General features: G+C 41.3%; 1 protein-coding gene across 2 annotated transcripts in view; it reads left to right on the top strand.

Annotated features, from left to right (window-relative positions):
* Positions 1 to 18690, top strand: part of CYP20A1 (cytochrome P450 family 20 subfamily A member 1) — a 65090-nt gene that overhangs the window by 11702 nt on the left and 34698 nt on the right. The window contains exons 4-5 of one of the 2 annotated variants that reach the window (XM_002712554.6): positions 3072 to 3214; positions 16493 to 16660. In XM_002712554.6, the coding sequence (XP_002712600.3) occupies positions 3072 to 3214; positions 16493 to 16660 (311 nt within the window). Of the gene's footprint in view, positions 1 to 3071; positions 3215 to 5068; positions 5194 to 16492; positions 16661 to 18690 lie in introns of those variants that run through there. The other variant, XM_051848291.3, reaches the window with a different exon arrangement.

Below are 18690 nucleotides of genomic sequence, written 5' to 3'. Positions count from 1 at the left end.
ATCGAGTGAGAGACAGAGAGAGAGAGAGAGGTCTTCCATCTGCTGGTTCACTCCCCAAATGGCTGCAACTGCCAGAGCTGGGCCGGTCCGAAGCCAGGAACCAGGCACTTCTTCTGGGTCTTCCATGTGAGTGTCAGGGGCCAAAGGATTTGGACCATCCTCCATTGCTTGCCCAGGTGCCTTAGCAGGAAGCTGGATTGGAAGTGGAGCAGCCAGGTCTCAAACTGGCGCCCATGTGGGATGCAGGCATCACAGGTGGTGGCTTTACCACTTACACCAACCACAATGCTGGCCCCTGAGGGAAATATTTCTAACATTGTAACATTGGCTCAGATAATGTATTACACAGCTAGATTAATTTTAAATATCTTGTACTGTGATAGGACTAGAGAGATTTATAGAATAGAATAGGTAGTTCAGGTGACAAATCAAGGATATTTGTTAAACATAGCATTTTGTGACAGACACAAAGGTGTAATAAATGTTTTTGGGAAAACTAGTGAACATTTTGGAAAAAATAAATCTCAATCCCTGTCCTTATATCAAATTAATTTTTTTATTTTTTTTAAGAATTTTTTTTTATTTATTTGAAAGAATTACAGAGAGAAAGGGAAAGATAGAGAGACAGAAAAAGACAGAGATCTTCCAGACACTGGTTCACCCTCCAGACAGCCACAACAGCCAGGCTGAAACCAGAAGCAAAGAGCTTCTTTTGGATCTCCCACATGGATACAGGAGCCCAAGGACTTGGATCATCTTCTGCTGCTTTCCCAGGCTATTAGCAGGGAGCAGGATCGGAAGTGGGTCAGCCGGGACGTGAACCGGCGCCCACATGGGATGCCAGTGTTGCAGGCAGCAACTTTGCCTGCTGTGTCTCAATACTGGCCCCAATCAAAATAAATTCTAAATGATTAAAATATGAACTCATTAAAGTAATTGAAAAACCATGTTAAATATTATTATTATGGTTATTTTGGCAAGAGGTCATGTAGATAAACCATATCCTTCAATGACCCAAGATCTAGGAGCCATAAATCCCAAGATAGCTATATCTGTCTATAGAAAAATGGAAAATTTAGTGTAATTAAAAAACAGCTTGATAAAGGAAGAATAGAAATAGGAAAATGTTGGCCACACATTATTACACATGAAATTTGATAATTGATTGCTGTATTTCTGTTAAATAAAAAGACACTGTGGAAAAAGAGAGATAGGAAAACTTTTTACCACCTATATATATTAATATATATATATATAGTAAATAAAAACTAATAAGAAAAAATGCTCTTGTTGAAAAATAGGCAGAAACAATGTAATTAAGAAAGAAGAAAAAAATTGCCAGCAAACAAATGAAAAGGTTGCTGCCTCACTAATAACCAGTTGGGGACAAATAAAAACTAGATTTATATCTCAGTAGCTAAACGATATGAAAAACATTGGGAGAATTCATTGTGGAGGAGGGAATGTGAAAACATGGAGTATTGTGCAGACTTCCTAGAGAGAACTTTGATAATGACATTTTACTTAATAATAACATTTTAAGGAGTTTATATTAAATTAATAATCACATAAATGAGAAAAGATGCATATTAGCAGTATTTATAATAAAAACTTGAAGCAACTTAAATTTTTATCAATTGCTGAATAAAAGAATACCTCTAAGCCTTAATATAATGATCTGAATTTATTTTTATGTGTGACTACTTGTAGCATTACAAGTAGCAGTCATTTTATGCCAGTGTTGTTCTAAGCCCTTAATAAATATTAACTTATTTAGTGCCCATAATAACTGTATGAAGGCAATGTTATGTGTCCCTGCTTTACAGAAGAGAAAACTGAGATGCAGACAAGGTAAGTCATTTGCCCGGGGTCACACAGCTAATTGGTGGAGGACGGAGAACTTGAAGCCAGGCAGGGAGGTTCAAGATTGTGCTAATTCTGGTCACCCACCTTTCCGCACCATGCAAAGGAGGCGCTGTCAGGGAATGCAATGACGGATAAAACCCAACGTGATCTTTGTTCCTGTGGTGTTTCCAGGCCAGAGTTGGGGAGAAAGGGAAGAGTGTGAACATTATTTAAATGATTGTACAAGGCGCTGCAGCTCACTAGGCTAATGCTCCGCCTGCAGTGCCAGTCCCGGTTGGGGCGCTGGATTCTGTCCCGGTTGCTCCTCTTCCAGTCCAGCTCTCTGCTGTGGCCCGGGAAGGCACTGGAGGATGGCCCAAGTGCACCCTCATGGGAGACCAGGAAGAAGTACCTGGCTCCTGGCTTTGGATCGGCGCAGCGCCAGCTGTAGCAGCCATTTGAGGGGTGAACCAACGGAAGGAAGACCTTTCTCTCTGTCTCTCTCTCTCACTGTCTAACTCTACCTGTAAAAAATAAAAATAAAAAAAATAAGATTGTGCTAAGGTGGAGAGATGTGCTCTGAAACCAAGGGCCTGTAGTTCTTTGTGAAATCTGACAGATTTTTTTCCCCCTGTCTGTCTTTCTTAAGAAATTACATATTAAAAAATAGCTAAAATAATAAAATATGTTTCTATGTACTGAGCTTTAGGATAAATTTTACTTTCTTTTTTTTCTTTTCCGTATTTGAGTTGCTTACAATGATATTGTGTGTGTGTCTGTGTTTGGGAGAAAAAGAGAGATAGATAGAACAATATGGTCATAAAAGAAACATTTGTTAAAAAAAGAATGAAGGAGAAAGAAAAGAAATGTTGAACTCAGCTCATTTAAATTGTAATGCCTGACAATCACACATGAACTTGTCCATTTTAATGGCTTTAACATCAGTGGAATGGGCCTTTCTTTTTTTTTTTTTTTAATTCAAAGATATTATAGTTGTGTTGGAAGAAATCTCATACAAGTATGAATGACTTGTAGCGGAATTCCTGGTCAAGGTGTTGCATTCTTGCCAGTTTCCGTTGACTTTTCATACTTAGGAAAGACAAAGGGATTGTGGAAGAATGGACCATGCTGTCAGCTAGAAAACCTTACCTCCCTGATTTCTTTGTCTTGCTGGAAACACTTAAGTGATTGTTTTCACTTAGAAATATTTACTCTGTGTGTTTCAGCGGATCCTTTTGAAACCATGCTGAAGTCATTGTTAAGGTATCAATCTGATGGGGAGAGTGTGAGTGAAAACCACATGAGGAAAAAACTATATGAAAACGGTGTGACTGATTCTCTGCAGAGGAATTTTACTCTCCTGCTAAAGGTAAGGTGATGAGTAGTTTGGTCTGTGTTCCACAATTTAAATAATAATTTTTTAAAAAATTATTCTGTCTCCTGTCTTTGCTTCTCTTTTCTTTTTAAAAAGATTCTTTTTGGGGCCGGGGCTGTGGTATAGTGGGAAGAGCCACCATCTGGGGTGCCAGTATCCCATGTGGGCACCAGTTCAAGTCCCAGCTGCTCCACTTTAGATCCAGTCTCTGCTGTAGCCTGGGAAAGTGTGGAAGATGGCCCAAATCCTTGGTCCCCTGCACCCACATGAGAGATCTGGAAGAAGCTCCTGGCTCCTGGCTTCGAATGGCCCTGGTCCAGCTGTGGTGGCCATTTAGGGAGTGGACCAGTGGATGGAAGACTTTTTCTCTCGCTCTCACTCTCGCTCTCTTGCTCTCTCCCTCACCCCCCTGCCTCTGCCTCTGCCTCTCTGTAGCTCTGCCTTTCAAATAAATAAATAAATAAATAAATATTTTTTTTAAAAAAAGATTTATTTTAAGGTCAGAGTGACAGAGAGAGAAGGAGAGAGTGATCTCTAAATGGCTGTAATGGCCAGGTGTGGGTAAGCTGAAGCCAGGAGCCTATACAAGGGCCTAAGTACTCAAGCTATCTGCTGCTGCTTTCCACATGCATTGGCTGGGAGCTGGATCTGATATGGAGTAGCTGGGACTTGAACCAGCACTTTGATGTGGGATGCCAGCATTGCTAGTGGCAGCTTACCTGGCCATACAACACCAGCTCCTAACTTCTTTAATATTGAAAAAAATTTGTCTCTTTGAAAGGCAGACTGACAGAAGAAGATGCAGACATTCTCTCTGCTCTCCAAATGTCCTCAGTGGTGGGGAGCCGGGCCAGGTCAAAGCCAAGAACCTGGAACTCGATCCAGTCCACACATGAGTGACAGGGACCAAGTACTTGGGCAATCATCCACTGCTTTCCCAGGCACATTAGCCATGAGCTGAATCAGAAGCAGAGCAGCTGGAACTCAAACTGACGCTCTGATATGGGATGCTGGTGTCATAGCCAGGGGTTGATCTGCTGTACCAAAACACCAGCCCCTTCCTTAATCTTTTATCACAGGCTCTGTTTTCTAAACTTCCAGTCTTTTTTTTTTTCTTTTCCTGTCAAAGGCAATTCCAGGTAAAAAATTATTTCTCAGTTTATGTATGCTTTTGCCATAATGTTTATAAGCTTTGGCTACTTGACTGGGCCTGTATGTGAGAAATTTGTTTCTGCTTTTTATGTTGTCAGTATTACAGCATAAGCCAGACACTTAAGCATTACTTTGAAATAGCAATTAAATGATTAATCAGCAATAACGTTACTGAAGAGTGATGCTGTCAGGGCAGCCTTCTCCTTCTTACCAATGAATTCTTTAAGGCTGGTTAGAACAGTACTGTTTACCAGAGTTAGCACCGTATAAGTTGTATGCTGGGACCCATGTTGTGGCACTGGGAGTAAAGCTGCCACCTGAGATGCTGGCATCCCATGTGGGAGCTTCTTCCTGTACCAGCTGCTCCATTTCCAATCCAGCTCCCTGCTAATGGCCTGGGAAAAGCAGTGGAAGATGGCCCGGGTGCTTGGGTCCCTGTACCTATATGGGAGACTGTGGCCTGGCTCTGCGCTGGCCCTTGTGGCCATTTGGGGAGTGAACCAGCAGATGAAATCTCTCTCTCTCTTTCTCTCTTTCTTTCCTCCTCCTTCCCTCCTCCCTCCCTCCCTCCTTCCTTCTCTCTGTAATACTGACTTTCAAATGAATAAATTAATCTTAAAACACACACACATGTAAGTTGTAAGCTTGAATTGCTGCAATAAACTTTTTGGCATTTGGGGTTTTGTTTGTTAACAGATCTTCATTCTGTGTTCTGACTAAATCCTCTAAAGACTCTAATCCTCTCAACTTCATCCTGTGAGGTCTGGCTCCTTCCTGCTCTGACTACCTTTGCTTTAAGGCTTCAACCTCGTCTTTAAACTGTGAGTTTAACTTCTTTTTTCTGTGTGCCTCAATTTCATACTTTACTGTGATTTTGGGCTAAATTCTACCTAAACCAAGTATCTCTAAATTTTGGAATCCATGGCTGTTGTACAGAATCTACTTAATTGACAGCTTGGTAATAATATTAATGCCAAAATCATTGAGTTAATTGCTTTGATAACTTATGTTATTACTCATTTAATCCTTGCAGATGGATCTTTCCTAGAAGGGTATTATTTTCCCTTTTTACAGATAAAGAAAATTAAACAGAATAGTTCAGTAACTTGTCCAACTTCATACAGCCAGTGATAAATAGCAGTAGAATTAGAATTTGACCCAGAGTTTATACACTTAGCACAAAGTCATTTTGCCTCTTTATAGGTTTGTCCTCTTTATAGGTTTGCTTGGCTAGGTTTTTAAACAGCTCTTAGAGTATCCTAGTATAAGGTGGAATTAAAAATCACTTCTCGGAAATTCTAATAATTTTGTAGTAGTTACTGAATAATTACCTAAAGACTTTTTTCAAAAAGAAACTTTGCATTTTTTCTTTTTATGTAACATACATATTTAAAATCTTACATGTTAAATCGTAAATGCCTCTCGACTTATTTTTATCTTTGGCCTTATTTTTCTGTCATACAATTTTGTGTTAGTTGAAATTAGTGTAATATTTTAATGTGAACATTATGAAGATATCTGTAATTTTATGCTTATTTAAGGTGCATCGTGCGATTAATAGCATCCATTTGTTGAGTCTTTAAGTTTATATATTTACACATGTTCCATACATAAATATACCTGATAAGTGAATGTTCCAGCACAGAAACATTCTTCTTAGTCACTAGCTAGTTCTAGTTTCCATGTAAATGTATGTCTATCATATGAGACGACATTTGAAGAGATACTCTTAAGTCTATTAGGAAAAGAAAGCATTTGTCATTTTTTGGAAATTTCTTCCAATAACAAGTTAATATGTAATACTGAACTGACTATCAAATAAAGCTCATTAAAATTCTCTCCAGGGGCAGATGTTTGGCACAGTGGTGAATACACTGCTTAAGGTACCTGCACCCCCTAGTGGAGGGCATGGGTTCAAGGTCTGGCTCTGCTGATTCCAGCCTCCTGCTAGTGTGCGCCTTGGGAGCTGGCAGATGATGTTTCAAGTGGTTAGGTCTCTGCCACGCCATGGATTGAATTTTCAGCTCTTGGCTTCAGCCTGCCCAGCCCTGGCTCTTCCAGGTATTTGGGATTTGAATTAGTGGACAAAAGATCTTTCTTTGTCTCTGGCCTTTTTGCCTTCCAAATAAAATTAGAATAAATAGTAATTTAAAAATTTTGTACCAGATGTAGTCAGGATTCACAAACTGAAAAGGATTCATCTAATCCTCTAGCAGTTATACTGCTCTATGTATTCCCATAGAAAATGCTGTTGAATCATTTATAATACTTGCATTGTTTTGTATAGTATTGCAAAATGAACAGATTAAGCCATGAACAAATTGTAACTCAGTTATGGGATACAAGTGACAGTATTAGTTACAAAATATCTATAGTCATGGCTCAAAAAAATAAAGAACTTGGGGCTGGCACCATGGCTCACTTAGTTAATCCTCTGCCCGAGTCGCCAGCATCCCATATGGGCGCAGGTGCTAGTCCTGGTTGCCCCTCTTCCAGTCTAGCTCTGTTGTGGCCTGGGAGAGCAGTGGAGGATGGCCCAAGTGCTTGGGCCCTGCACCCGCATGGGAGACCAGGAAGAAGCACCTGGCTCCTGGCTTTGGATCAGTGCAGCGCCGGCCGTGGCAGCCATTTGGGGAGTGAGCCAATGGAAGGAAGACCTTTCTCTCTCTCTCTCTCTCTCTCTCTCTCTCACTGTCTACATCTCTACCTGTCAAATAAATAAAATAAATAAATAAATAAATAAATAAAATGTAGAACTTTACCAGCACAGGTTTAAAGTGTTTTACCTGTTAGTTAACTAGTCACCAATGATTTGCTACTATGAGAGGACACGCTCTTTTAAAATCTCCACTGGGTCATGTATTGTCCCAAGAGTAAGCTTTTCTATTTAGAAAACCATTTGTAGCTTTTGTTTTTTCTATCTGTTGTGTATTGTCTCAGAAGAAAAGGTCACCAGAAAAATCTTTGACTACTTACCATTCATTTTATTTTTTTAATTACCTGTGTGTTTTTTTTTTTTTAAGATTTATTTATTTATTTGAAAGTCAGAGTTACACACAGAGAGAGGGAGAGGCAGAGAGAGAGGTTTATTTTTAAAATTTATTTTCGGCCGGCGCCGCGGCTCACTAGGCTAATCCTCCGCCTAGCGGCGCCGGCACACCGGGTTCTAGTCCCGGTCGGGGTGCCGGATTCTGTCCCGGTTGCCCCTCTTCCAGGCCAGCCCTCTGCTGTGGCCAGGGAGTGCAGTGGAGGATGGCCCAAGTGCTTGGGCCCTGCACCCCATGGGAGACCAGGAAAAGCACCTGGCTCCTGGCTCCTGCCATCGGATCAGCGCGGTGCGCCGGCCACATCGCGCTGGCCGCGGCGGCCATTGGAGGGTGAACCAACGGCAAAGGAAGACCTTTCTCTCTGTCTCTCTCTCTCTCACTGTCCACTCTGCCTGTCAAAATAAAATAAAAAAAAAAATTTATTTTCGTCTACTTGAAAGGCAGAGTGATAGAGACAGAGAGATCTTCTATCTGCTAGTTTACTCCCAAATGCCTTCATCAGCTAGGGATGTGTCAGGCTGAAGCCAGGCCCAGGAACTCCCTCTGGGTTTCCCACACAGGTAGCAGGGTCTCAAACATCTGCTGCTTCCCAGGATGTGTTAGCTGGAAGCTGTATTGGAAGTGGAGTAGCCAGGACTTGAACTGGTACTCCCACATGGAATTCAGCTGTCACAAGCAGCAACTTAACCCACTGTGCCACATTGCCTACCCTCTGTCACTTATTTACAATTCATAAAATATGTACTCTGGATTCCATTTAAAAATAGCTTTATCAGGCTGGTGTGGCACAGAAGGTTAAGGCACCACCTGGAACAGCCACATGGCTGTTAGTTTGCATCCTAGCTGCTCCACTTCTAATCCAGCTCCCTGCTGATATGCCTGAGAAAGCAGTGGAAGATGGCCCAAGTACTTAGACCCCTACCAAACATGTGGAGACCTGGATGGAGTTCCAGGCTCCTTATTTCTGCCTGGCATAGCCCTGGCTATTGTGATTTGGGGGAGTGAACCAGTAGATGGAAGATCTCTGTCTCTTTCTCTGTTAACTCTGTCATTTCAAATAAATAAATCTTTTTTATTAAAAAAATCTCTTACATGTTGCTAAAAAAAAAGCAGACCTTGGACTAAAGTAGTGAGCATACAACGCATTGAAGTCGACATGTAAATGCCCGTTAAATACATGAAACAGATATAAACTGTACCATAATTAGCAAATAATAAGCCAATTAAAGCCATGTTGAAATATTTTTTACATGTTAGACCAACAAGTTTTTTAAAATGGCAGTCCTTAGTGCTGTCAAGAGTGTGGGAAATGGGCATTTTGTACTTCTGATAAGAATGTAAATTGTTAGGTGCTTTCTCACGGCAGCGTAACAATATGTCAAAAGCTTAAAATTACTACCTCTTAACCTAGCAATTTCACATCTTCAGAAGCTAAATGCAAATGGATGTATATACAACTACAATGATTATCATTTTTTTTTTTTTTTTGACAGGCAGAGTGGACAGTGAGAGAGAGACAGAGGGAAAGGTCTTCCTTTTGCCGTTGGTTCACCCTCCAATGGCCGCCACGGCCGGCGCGCTGTGGCCGGCGCACCGCGCTGATCCGATGGCAGGAGCCAGGTACTTCTCCTGGTCTCCCATGGGGTGCAGGGCCCAAGCACCTGGGCCATCCTTCACTGCACTCTGGGGCCACAGCAGAGAGCTGGCCTGGAAGAGGGGCAACCAGGACAGAATCCGGTGCCCCGACCGGGACTAGAACCCGGTGTGCCGGCAACGCAAGGCGAAGGATTAGCCTAGTGAGCCACGGCACCGGCCTGTTTGCCTCTTAAATAATAAATAAATAAATGCTCTATTTCCAAATAAGATCAAGTAGTGGGAGTTTGGTCTTCATCTTCTTTTATAGGGAATATGATTCAATCATAGCAAATGGTAGTGGAAAAGCCAGCAGGCAGAACAATTTATTTATTACTACATTTTTCAAAATATATCTCTGTAAACATGCCTAATGTGTAGGAAAACACATGAAAAGCTATATAGAAAAACATTATCAATGGTTATGTCTACCTGATTGAATTTAGGTTGATTTAAACTAGTAAGTGGAAGAGTATTCTTCTCTGTTCATTGATAAGAAGATTCTATAATATGCAAAGATATCATAAATCATGTAAATAAAACTTGACAAAACCAAGTGACTGGGACCAGCATTGTGGCACAGTGGGTTAAGCCACCACCTGTGACACCATCTCCCATATGGGAGCTGGTTCTTGTCCCAGTGCTCCACTTCAGATTCAGCGCCCTGCTAATGAACCTAGGAAGCAGCAGGGGATGGCCCAAGTGCTTGTGCCCCTGCACCAAGTAGGAGACCCAGAGGAAGCCCCTAGCTTTGGCCTGGCCAAGCCCCAGCCATTGTGGCTATTTGTGGAGTGAACCAGCAGATGGAAGATGTCTCTTTCTGTGGCTCCCTCTCTTTGTAACTCTTCCTTTCAAATAAATGAATAAAACTTAAACAACAAAACAAACAAAAAACAAGTGAATGTGTGTAATATTATAGTACAAAGGAAAAAGGGTGTTTTTTTTCAATAAATTTTTAGGTCAACTGAATAACCATATGGAATATTCAATGAATTACAGAGTGTTTGCACCTAATCAAAATTAAGGGAACATTCACACTATTGCTGACAATTGATTTTTAAAAGTTGTATAGTAATACAGAGTTAGACAGTGAGAGAGAGAGACAGAGAGAAAGGTCTTCCTTCCGTTGGTTCACCCCCCAAATGGCCACTGTGGCCGGCATGCTGCACCGATCCGAAGCCAGGAGCCAGGTACTTCTTCCTGGTCTCCCACGTTGGTGCAGGGCCCAAGGACTTGGGCCATCCTCCACTGCCTTCCCGAGAGCTGGACTGGAAGAAGAGCAACTGGGACAGAATCCGGCGCCCCAACCGGGGCTAGAACCTGGAGTGCCAGCGCTGCAGGCAGAGGATTAGCCAAATGAGCTGTGGCGCCGGGAAAGTTGTATAGTAATACAGGTAATTTAAGGAAAAAGTTACTATAGACAAATGAAAACAGAAATTAGTGGTATTTAGGATACTGTTTTTAAATTTCATTTTTTGTTTGTTGCTGGTATATAGAATTGATTTTTGCATACTTACTATGTAGTGAATAACCCTGTTAAATTTCCTGGTTAACTCCAATGGTTTATTATGGTTTCTGAGATTAACAATAATTTATTTCTTCTTTCCAGTCCTAATGTCTTTTCTTTTCCTGCTTTATTGCTAAACCTTTATATATATATATGTGTGTGTGTGTGTGTGTGTATAATTGGTTTATTTTATGTGTGTATCTGTGTATATATGCATACATACATATTTGTGTGTGTGTGTATATAATTTGAGAGGTAGAGAAGCAGAGAAGGGGAGACAGAATGCTTCTCCCTGCTTGATCATTCTCCAAATTCCTGCAATAGCTGAAGCCAAGAGCCAGTAACTTAATCTGTATCTCCCACATGGGTGTCAGGGACCCAGTTACTTGAGCCATCACCCAGTATCTCCCAGGGTCTACATTTGCAGGAAGCTGGAATCAGGAGCCAGAGCTGAGACTTAAACCCAGGCATGTTTAATGTGGATGTCTTAACCAATGTTGAACTACTTGACCAAATGCTGGCACCTGTAATATTAAAAATTAATATTAAAAATTAAAAATGTCTTTGGGGTCTATACTACCTTCTGTCTCTTTTTTCTTGATTACTGTTTCTAGAGGTCTCAATCAGTGTGAGACCAACTATGAGAGAGAAAGCACACAATTAATTGAAAAGAGAAAGTTTGATGTAAAGAATAGTACCAAAGGACTGGCATAGTGAAAGATTGGCTAGTCAGAAGAAACTGACTACATAGGCCTATACATAGGCCAGTTACCGAATCTGGAGCTGGTTCGAGGGCTGTTGCAAGATCCCTTTCTTTAGGACTGAGCTCCAGACCCTTTGGAGGGACCACAGTTGTGGATGGCAGAGACATTTCTGTGGTGCCATGTAAATGAAACTTGCTGTAAATCTGCCTTCTGGAACCTATTGGAAATCCGTCCACTAAGTGCTGTCCTCTGAGTAATAAGGAAAGCTGTCCTGGAGGATGTCTGTCTCACCTGAGGCACAGTGGTCTGAGAGAGATGGCAGGGCGGGCTCCTGGCTCATCCCTGCAGCTGGCTGCCGTGCAGTGTTAGGAGCCAAGCACCAAAAAGGCTAGAGTGCTGCAGGAGATGATGCCTCAGAAGCATCACCAGCAGGGCTGGTGGAAGAATGCTTTCCAGCACACTGCAGAAGCTTGGCACTGGAAAGCTGTACACATTGCAGAAGCCAGCTGAGCAAGCACAGGGAGCCTGGAAGCAATACCCTCTCCTCCAGCAAATGTCTCTCTCTCACCTTCTACTAGGAGAGCTCAACATCATGCCAGGCAGCAAAGGAAAAATTACTTAAAGGATGCAATGCCATTTTTTAAAAAAGATTTATTTATTTACTTGAAAGTCAGAAATACACAGAGAGAAGGAGAGGCAGAGAGAGAGAGAGAGCAAGAGAGAGAGAGAGGGAGAGAGAGAGAGGGAGATGGAGAGAGAGAGAGGTCTTCCATCCGCTGGTTCACTGCCCAATTGGTCCCATTGGCTAGAGCTGCACCAATCCGAGGCCAGGAGCCAGGAGCTTCTTCTGGATCTCCCTCCTGGGTGCAGGGGCCCTTGGATTTGTGTCATCTTGTACTGCTTTCCCAGGCCATAGCAGAGAGCTGGATTGGAAATGGAGCATCCTGGACTTGAACCAGCACCCATATGGGATGCAGGCACTGCAGGTGGCAGCTTTAACCCGCTATGCCACAGTGCTGGCCCCTACTTCAGTTTATTTATGCTGTTATATTTCTCATTTCTTTCCATCTACTTTCTTTAGTTTTAATTTTCTACTTTTTTTCTAGCTTTGAGATAGATGCTTAGATCATTGATTATTGATCTTGATAGTGATATACTTTTATTAAGATTTATTTTATTTATTTGAAAGTCTAGGGGCAGAGAAAGGGGGAGAAGGAGATCTTCGATCTACTGATTCACTCTCCAAATAAATCTGCAACCACCAGGGTAGGGCCAGCCTGAACTCAGGAGCCTGGAACTCCATCCAGGTCTCCCACATGGGTAGTAAGGGCCTGAAGTGCTTGGGCCATCTGCTGCTGCTTTCCCAGGTATGTTAACTGGGAGCTAGATCAGAAGCAGAACAGCCATGACTCAAACTTGTGCTCTGATATGAGATGCTGGCATCGCAATGGTGGCTTAACCCACTAAGCCACAATGCTGGCCTCTACTTTTGCTTTTTATGTGTTGCCAGATTTAATTTGCTTATTTTTTGTAAGGATTTTAATCTCTGTGTTGATGAGGGAAATTGGCCTATAATTTTCTTTTTTTCTAAAGCCTCTGTCAGATTTTGATGCCAGGGTTACGGTAGCTTCAATAGGAGGAGGAATGCATTTTTCCTCCTGTTTATTGTGAAAGAATTTGTGTAAGATTGCTGTCCCCCATTTTTTAATAGGTTTATTAAATTGGGGAACAACTGAAATACCATAAACTGAACATTTTCAAAAACTTACTTATTGAAGAAGTGGAGAGACAGAGCTCCCATCTGCTGGTTCATTCTCCAAATGCCTGCAAATGGCCAGGGCTGGGACAGGGCCAAAGTCAAAAGTTGGGAACTCAATCCAGATCTCCGGTGTCAGAGGCAGGAACTCAGTTGCTTGAACCGTCACCATCTCCCAGGGTCTACATTGGCAGGAATCCTTAGTCATTAGCAAGAGCTGGGAACTGAATCCAAGCACTCTGATGTGGGACACAGTTGTCTTAACTGATAGACAAAGCACTTTCTTCCAAAGTGCACATTGTTAAAGTGTGTGATTCAAGTTTTGATCATCACAATCAAGACAGTGAGCACATCTATCAAATTTCATTCTTGCCTCTTTATGCTCTGTTCTCCTGCCTCTTGACATCACCTTCATGTCTCCAGTGATCTCATTTCTGTTCCTGAAAATTAGTTTACATTTTTAGCATTTTATGTAAGTGGAATCATAAAGTATGTATGTTTGGTTTTTCTACTTTTCTAAGCATCATTATGTTGAGATTCATTCATAATGTTGGTTATAGCAATAATTCACTCCTTTTATTGCTAAGTAGTATTCTCTTGCATGGATATACCACCATTTATCCATTTGCCTACTGACATAATTTTGGATTGTATACAGTTGCTCATTACAAACAAACGTGCTATTTGATAGTCATATGCAAATCTTTGTGTTTATATCTTCTTTGATTTTTCTTGGTCAGAGATCTAGGTGTGGAATGTTTGGGTCACATAATGGGTGTATATCTAATTTTTAAATTATTTTTAAGATATATACACAGAGCACCCATCTATTCATCTGCTCCCTAAAAGCTTTCTCTGTCTTTCAAATGAAATGAAAATTCATAATAATAATTTAAAAGAAGTACTTTATGGCTTCCACTTGGCAATCTGAATTGTCAGCATCACTACTTTATGCTTGAGGTCACTATTAAGTAAGACAAAGGTTAACTGAACGCAGCAGACACCACGATGTTGTTATCACATACAACAGACAATGTGGGATGAAAGGATGATTCGTATCCTGGGAAAGACAGTGCAAGGTTTCATCATGCTACTCGGAGTAAATTAAAGCTTACGAATTGTTTACATGTCTTTAATTTTATTTGAAATACAGAGAGACAGAAATCTGTCTGCTAGTTCACTCCCAAAATGCCAATCACAGCTGGGGCTAGACCAGGCCAACCAGGAGCCAGGAACTCAAAGCTGTGTCTCATACATGGGTAGCAGTCACCCAGCTTCTTGAACTATCACTTGCTGCCTTCCAGGAAGAAGATGGAATTGGGGACAGAGCAGTGACCCTAGCTCAGTCTCTTGTTTATGGGGTTTGGGCTTCCCAAGCCATGTCTTAATCACCAGAAGCTTGCCTCTCTAGAAGTTTAGTGGTTTTCAGGTTTTGGTTGTCTGGGTCACTGAAGCCATGAAAACTAGGCCATGGATAAGTGGGCCTAATGTGTCTAGGACTATTTTTTTGGTAACATGAAAATAATTTGAAAATTATATAATTTTAGGGGGCCAGTGCTGTGACATGGCAGATAAAGCTGCCGCCTGTGGTGCTGGCATCCCATATGGGTGATGGTTTGAGTCCCAGCTGCTCCACTTCCAATCCAGCTCTCTGCTATGGCCTAGGAAAACAGTAGAGAATGGCCTGAGTCCTTGGGCCCCTGCACCCAAGAGGGAGATCCAGAAGAAGCTCCTGGCTTCAGATCAGCACAGCTCTGGCCGTTGTAGCTGTCTGGGGAGTGAACTAGTGGATAGAAGACTCTCTCTCTCTCTCTCTCTTTTCTCTCTCTCTCTCTCTCTCTCTCTCTCTCTCTGTAACTTTGCCTTTCAAATAAATAAATATTTTAAAGAACTTTATAGTTTTGTCCCATTTTAATTGCCGTTTTCTTCATACTTATCCCAAATCTTAGAGTTCTTTTAATGTATGCTAAGTGGATCAATTCATTCATTTTGATACTTTGGAGTCATTAAGGCTTCTATTTTTCTTTTCCAAAAGTAAGTTTTATATTCCATATGTTTCTTTTTAGGCATAAGTCTGAGTAATATTTAATCTTTTCATGTTGAATATTGTTTCACACAAAATTGAACTTTAATCCTTTATACTATGAATAAATTTTCATGGGGTTGATATGAGAAAAGACCTTAAATATGAGTTCTTAACATAATAGAGGCTTTATATAAAAGTTCTTCCAAAATTTCTTGGATACAGTGGAATTAAAAATATGAATTCTTTTGGCACAAACATTTTTAAAGGATTTTTTGGTGTAAAAGTTTTTTTCATCATTACTTGTTACAAAAAGTTTTTTCCCTCCATATTATGGAAATTTGTATTTTAAAAAAACTAAGTATGGAATTCAAGAAGATTTTTGTACCAAAATAAGGTCATACTTTTATTGCATTTTTCCACAAGTTGTTTGAAGCACCCTTGCTTTATTACTCCACAAAACCTTTGCCAAATTATGTCACCAGGGTATTATTATTCCCAGTGTAGCCAGTTAGGAAGTGTCATCTCCAGTTTGGCTTTGAGACCCCTGAACCTCAGGTTAAACAAATTGCCCAAGCTCCTTTACTTTTAAGACTCATTATTTTTTCAGTAAAACCACTTATTTTGACTCCAAAGCTTGTGATCTTTTTACTACATACTGTTTTCATTCCACAATGGATGTAATAAATACTTGGCAAAGGATGCAGAGACTCTGAGAGGTTTTGAAACATATCTAGGACTTTTACATATTTATATATTTAGTGACTTATTTTTATCATATCACAGGCATTCTTTTTTTAAAAAAGATGTATTTATTTATTTGAGAGGCAAAATTATGGAAAGAGAGAGAGAAAGAGATAGAGAAGTCTTCCATCTGTTGGTTCACTCCCCAGATGGCCGCAACAGCCGGAGCTGGGCTGATCCAAAGCCAGGAGCCAGGAGTTTCTTCCTGGTCTCCCACGTGGGTGCAAGGGCTCAAAGTCTTGGGCCATCTTCTGCTGCTTTTCAAGGCCATCAGCAGGGAGCTGGATCAGAAGTGGAGGAGCTGGCACTCAAACCAGTGCCCATATGGGTGCTAGCACCACAGGTGGAGGATTAGCCTACTACACCACAGCGCCTGCCCCCATAACAGGCTTTCTAAGGTGAACCTTTACTGTTCTTTATTAGATAATAACACCTTGGTCTTTTAGTTTCCAGTAGGTTTCAGGTTTTTCTGTATCTGAATTTTTCCATCTATTTTTGATCTTACTGCTGTGGTGATGATTGTGTTTTGTTTTACAAGTCAACCTTTGATGGAAGCTGAACCTGAGCCCTTGAGGAGACAGTTATAGGTGGAGCCAGTGTTTACAGTATTGAACTATGTATGCTATGACATTAACCTACTTGCTGAATTTTTCTAAGATTTAGCAAGTAGAAATAATAAATCATTGTGGTCTTGTGTTCTCTTGCAGCTTTCAGAAGAATTATTAGATAAGTGGCTTTCCTACCCAGAGAGCCAGCACGTACCCCTCAGCCAGCATATGCTTGGTTTTGCTATGAAGTGTGTTACACAGTTGGTACTGGGTAGTACATTTGAAGATGAACAGGAAGTCATTCGTTTCCAGAAAAATCATGGCACAGTAAGTCTAAGGGAAAGTTTTAAATTATTCTGTCATCAGAATGGATAGTTGAATAACACAGACTTTGCTTCTAAAGAAGAACGCTTAAGATTCTATTGAATAAAATTACCTTGTTTGGGACTGAAAATAACAATGCAAGTAAGAAAATCGTTGCCTTTTTAAAAGTTAAGAATTGCTTTTTTTTAAACAATTACTTTTGAAATGTTAAAAGAGCATGACTAAAGAAATTTTCTTTTAATTCTTAGCAAGTCTGTTATAAAGTCATAATGAATTCCAGAGTAGAAGAGAAAAGTAGTATTTAATAAAAGTATGTTATGTCCCGTATAGAAAGAAGTTAAAATCAATGGAGCATGCAAATGTTAATGAGATTAAAATGATGGAAACCAAAGCTAACTCTGTCTAAAATTGAAGTACTGTTTCTGTCACCAGATTCACATATGGGATTTATTATTCTCTTTTTATCAGTTTCCAAATTAAATTATTTAGTTCAAATCACTTATGTATATTAGTCAACTTTCCATTACTACAGTGAGAAAATTACCTTTATAAAGAAAAAGGTTTATTTTCGCTTACAATTTGGGGAGTTTCACAGTCCGAGATTGGGTAACTCCACTGGTTGGGCATCTGGAAAGGATGTCATTGCTGGCGGAGAGCATTGCTTAGCAAGAAGGAGTGTGTATGTATGTCTATGCCTGTGTGGTCTTTAATAATCCAATTACTTCCCGAGGCATGACCTTCAGAAACCATAACTGGATTCAGTTTTTACCCTCTCTATACTATTTTTTTTTTTTTTTTGACAGGCAGAGTGGACAGTGAGAGAGAGAGACAGAGAGAAAGGTCTCCCTTTTGCCGTTGGTTCACCCTCCAATGGCCGGCGCGGCTGGCACGCTGTGGCCAGTGCACTGTGCTGATCTGGCAGGAGCCAGGTGCTTCTCCTGGTCTCCCATGGGGTGCAGGGCCCAAGCACTTGGGCCATCCTCCACTGCACTCCTGGGCCACAGCAGAGAGCTGGCCTGGAAGAGGGGCAACCGGGATAGAATCTGGCGCCCCGACTGGGACTAGAACCCAGTGTGCTGGCGCCGCAAGGCGGAGGATTAGCCTATTGAGCCGTGGCGCCGGCCCCCTCTCAATACTATTAACATGAAGCTTTGGGGACCAGGCCTGTAACAACTGGGCCTTTGTGGGACACTAAAACTATTATCCACTCCATAGCAGGCCACTCACTCTACCACATTTCAGATCTGAGAAATTATTCCTTATATTATTTATATCTATAAAACAGGTTGAAGGGCCAGCATTGTAATACTGTGGGTTAAATCCGTGCCTGCAACACCAGCATCCCATATTACAGGAAGCCATCTGACTTACTTTGGGACATAATTTTATACTGCTAAATGGGAAACATCTTTTGATTGGCTGTCTAAGATGTCAATCCTGAAAGTAAGAAAATGGCCAGTAGTCAGGCTAGTTAGCTTGTTGTTTTCACAGGAGTCTCTGGCAGTGAGCTAGGTGCTCTCTGCATCTAGGGGCATTTTAAACTTCTACCATCTTGCACCTTTGCTAGCATTCTACTACTTTCTTATTTATTTGAAAGGCATAGAGAGAGGGGGAGGAGGAGAAGAGAGATACCTTCCATCTGCTGGCTCACTCCCCAAATGGCCCCAATGGCCAGGGCTGAGCCAGGCTAAAGCCAAAAGCTTCTTCCAGGTCTCTCACATAGTTGTAGGGGCCCAAATACTTGGGCCATCTTCTCATGTTTTCCCAGGCATATTAGCTGGGAGCTGATCAGAAGTAGAGCAGTTGGGTCTCAAATCCGAGCCCATATGGGATGCCGATGTCGCAGGTGGAGGCTTAAACTGCTGTACCACACCAGCAGCTCCTCATCCTTCAACTCTCTGAGAAGCAAGTTTTTGTGGCTGCCTGTGTTTTTTTCAGCAACCAGTATACCCACGGGGCTTGTACCTCATACCCTGTCTATTTGTAACCCTGTCTGTCTCTTCTCTTAGCAATGCAGTTATCAAACCTGGGAA

The sequence above is a fragment of the Oryctolagus cuniculus genome, chromosome 3, assembly GCF_051225735.1.
Source record: "Oryctolagus cuniculus isolate XC-2025 breed Fujian yellow rabbit chromosome 3, ASM5122573v1, whole genome shotgun sequence".
Classification (NCBI taxonomy): Eukaryota; Metazoa; Chordata; class Mammalia; order Lagomorpha; family Leporidae; genus Oryctolagus; species Oryctolagus cuniculus.
Note: the sequence above shows the minus strand (reverse complement) of the source record. Positions and strands in the feature narration are given on the sequence as shown.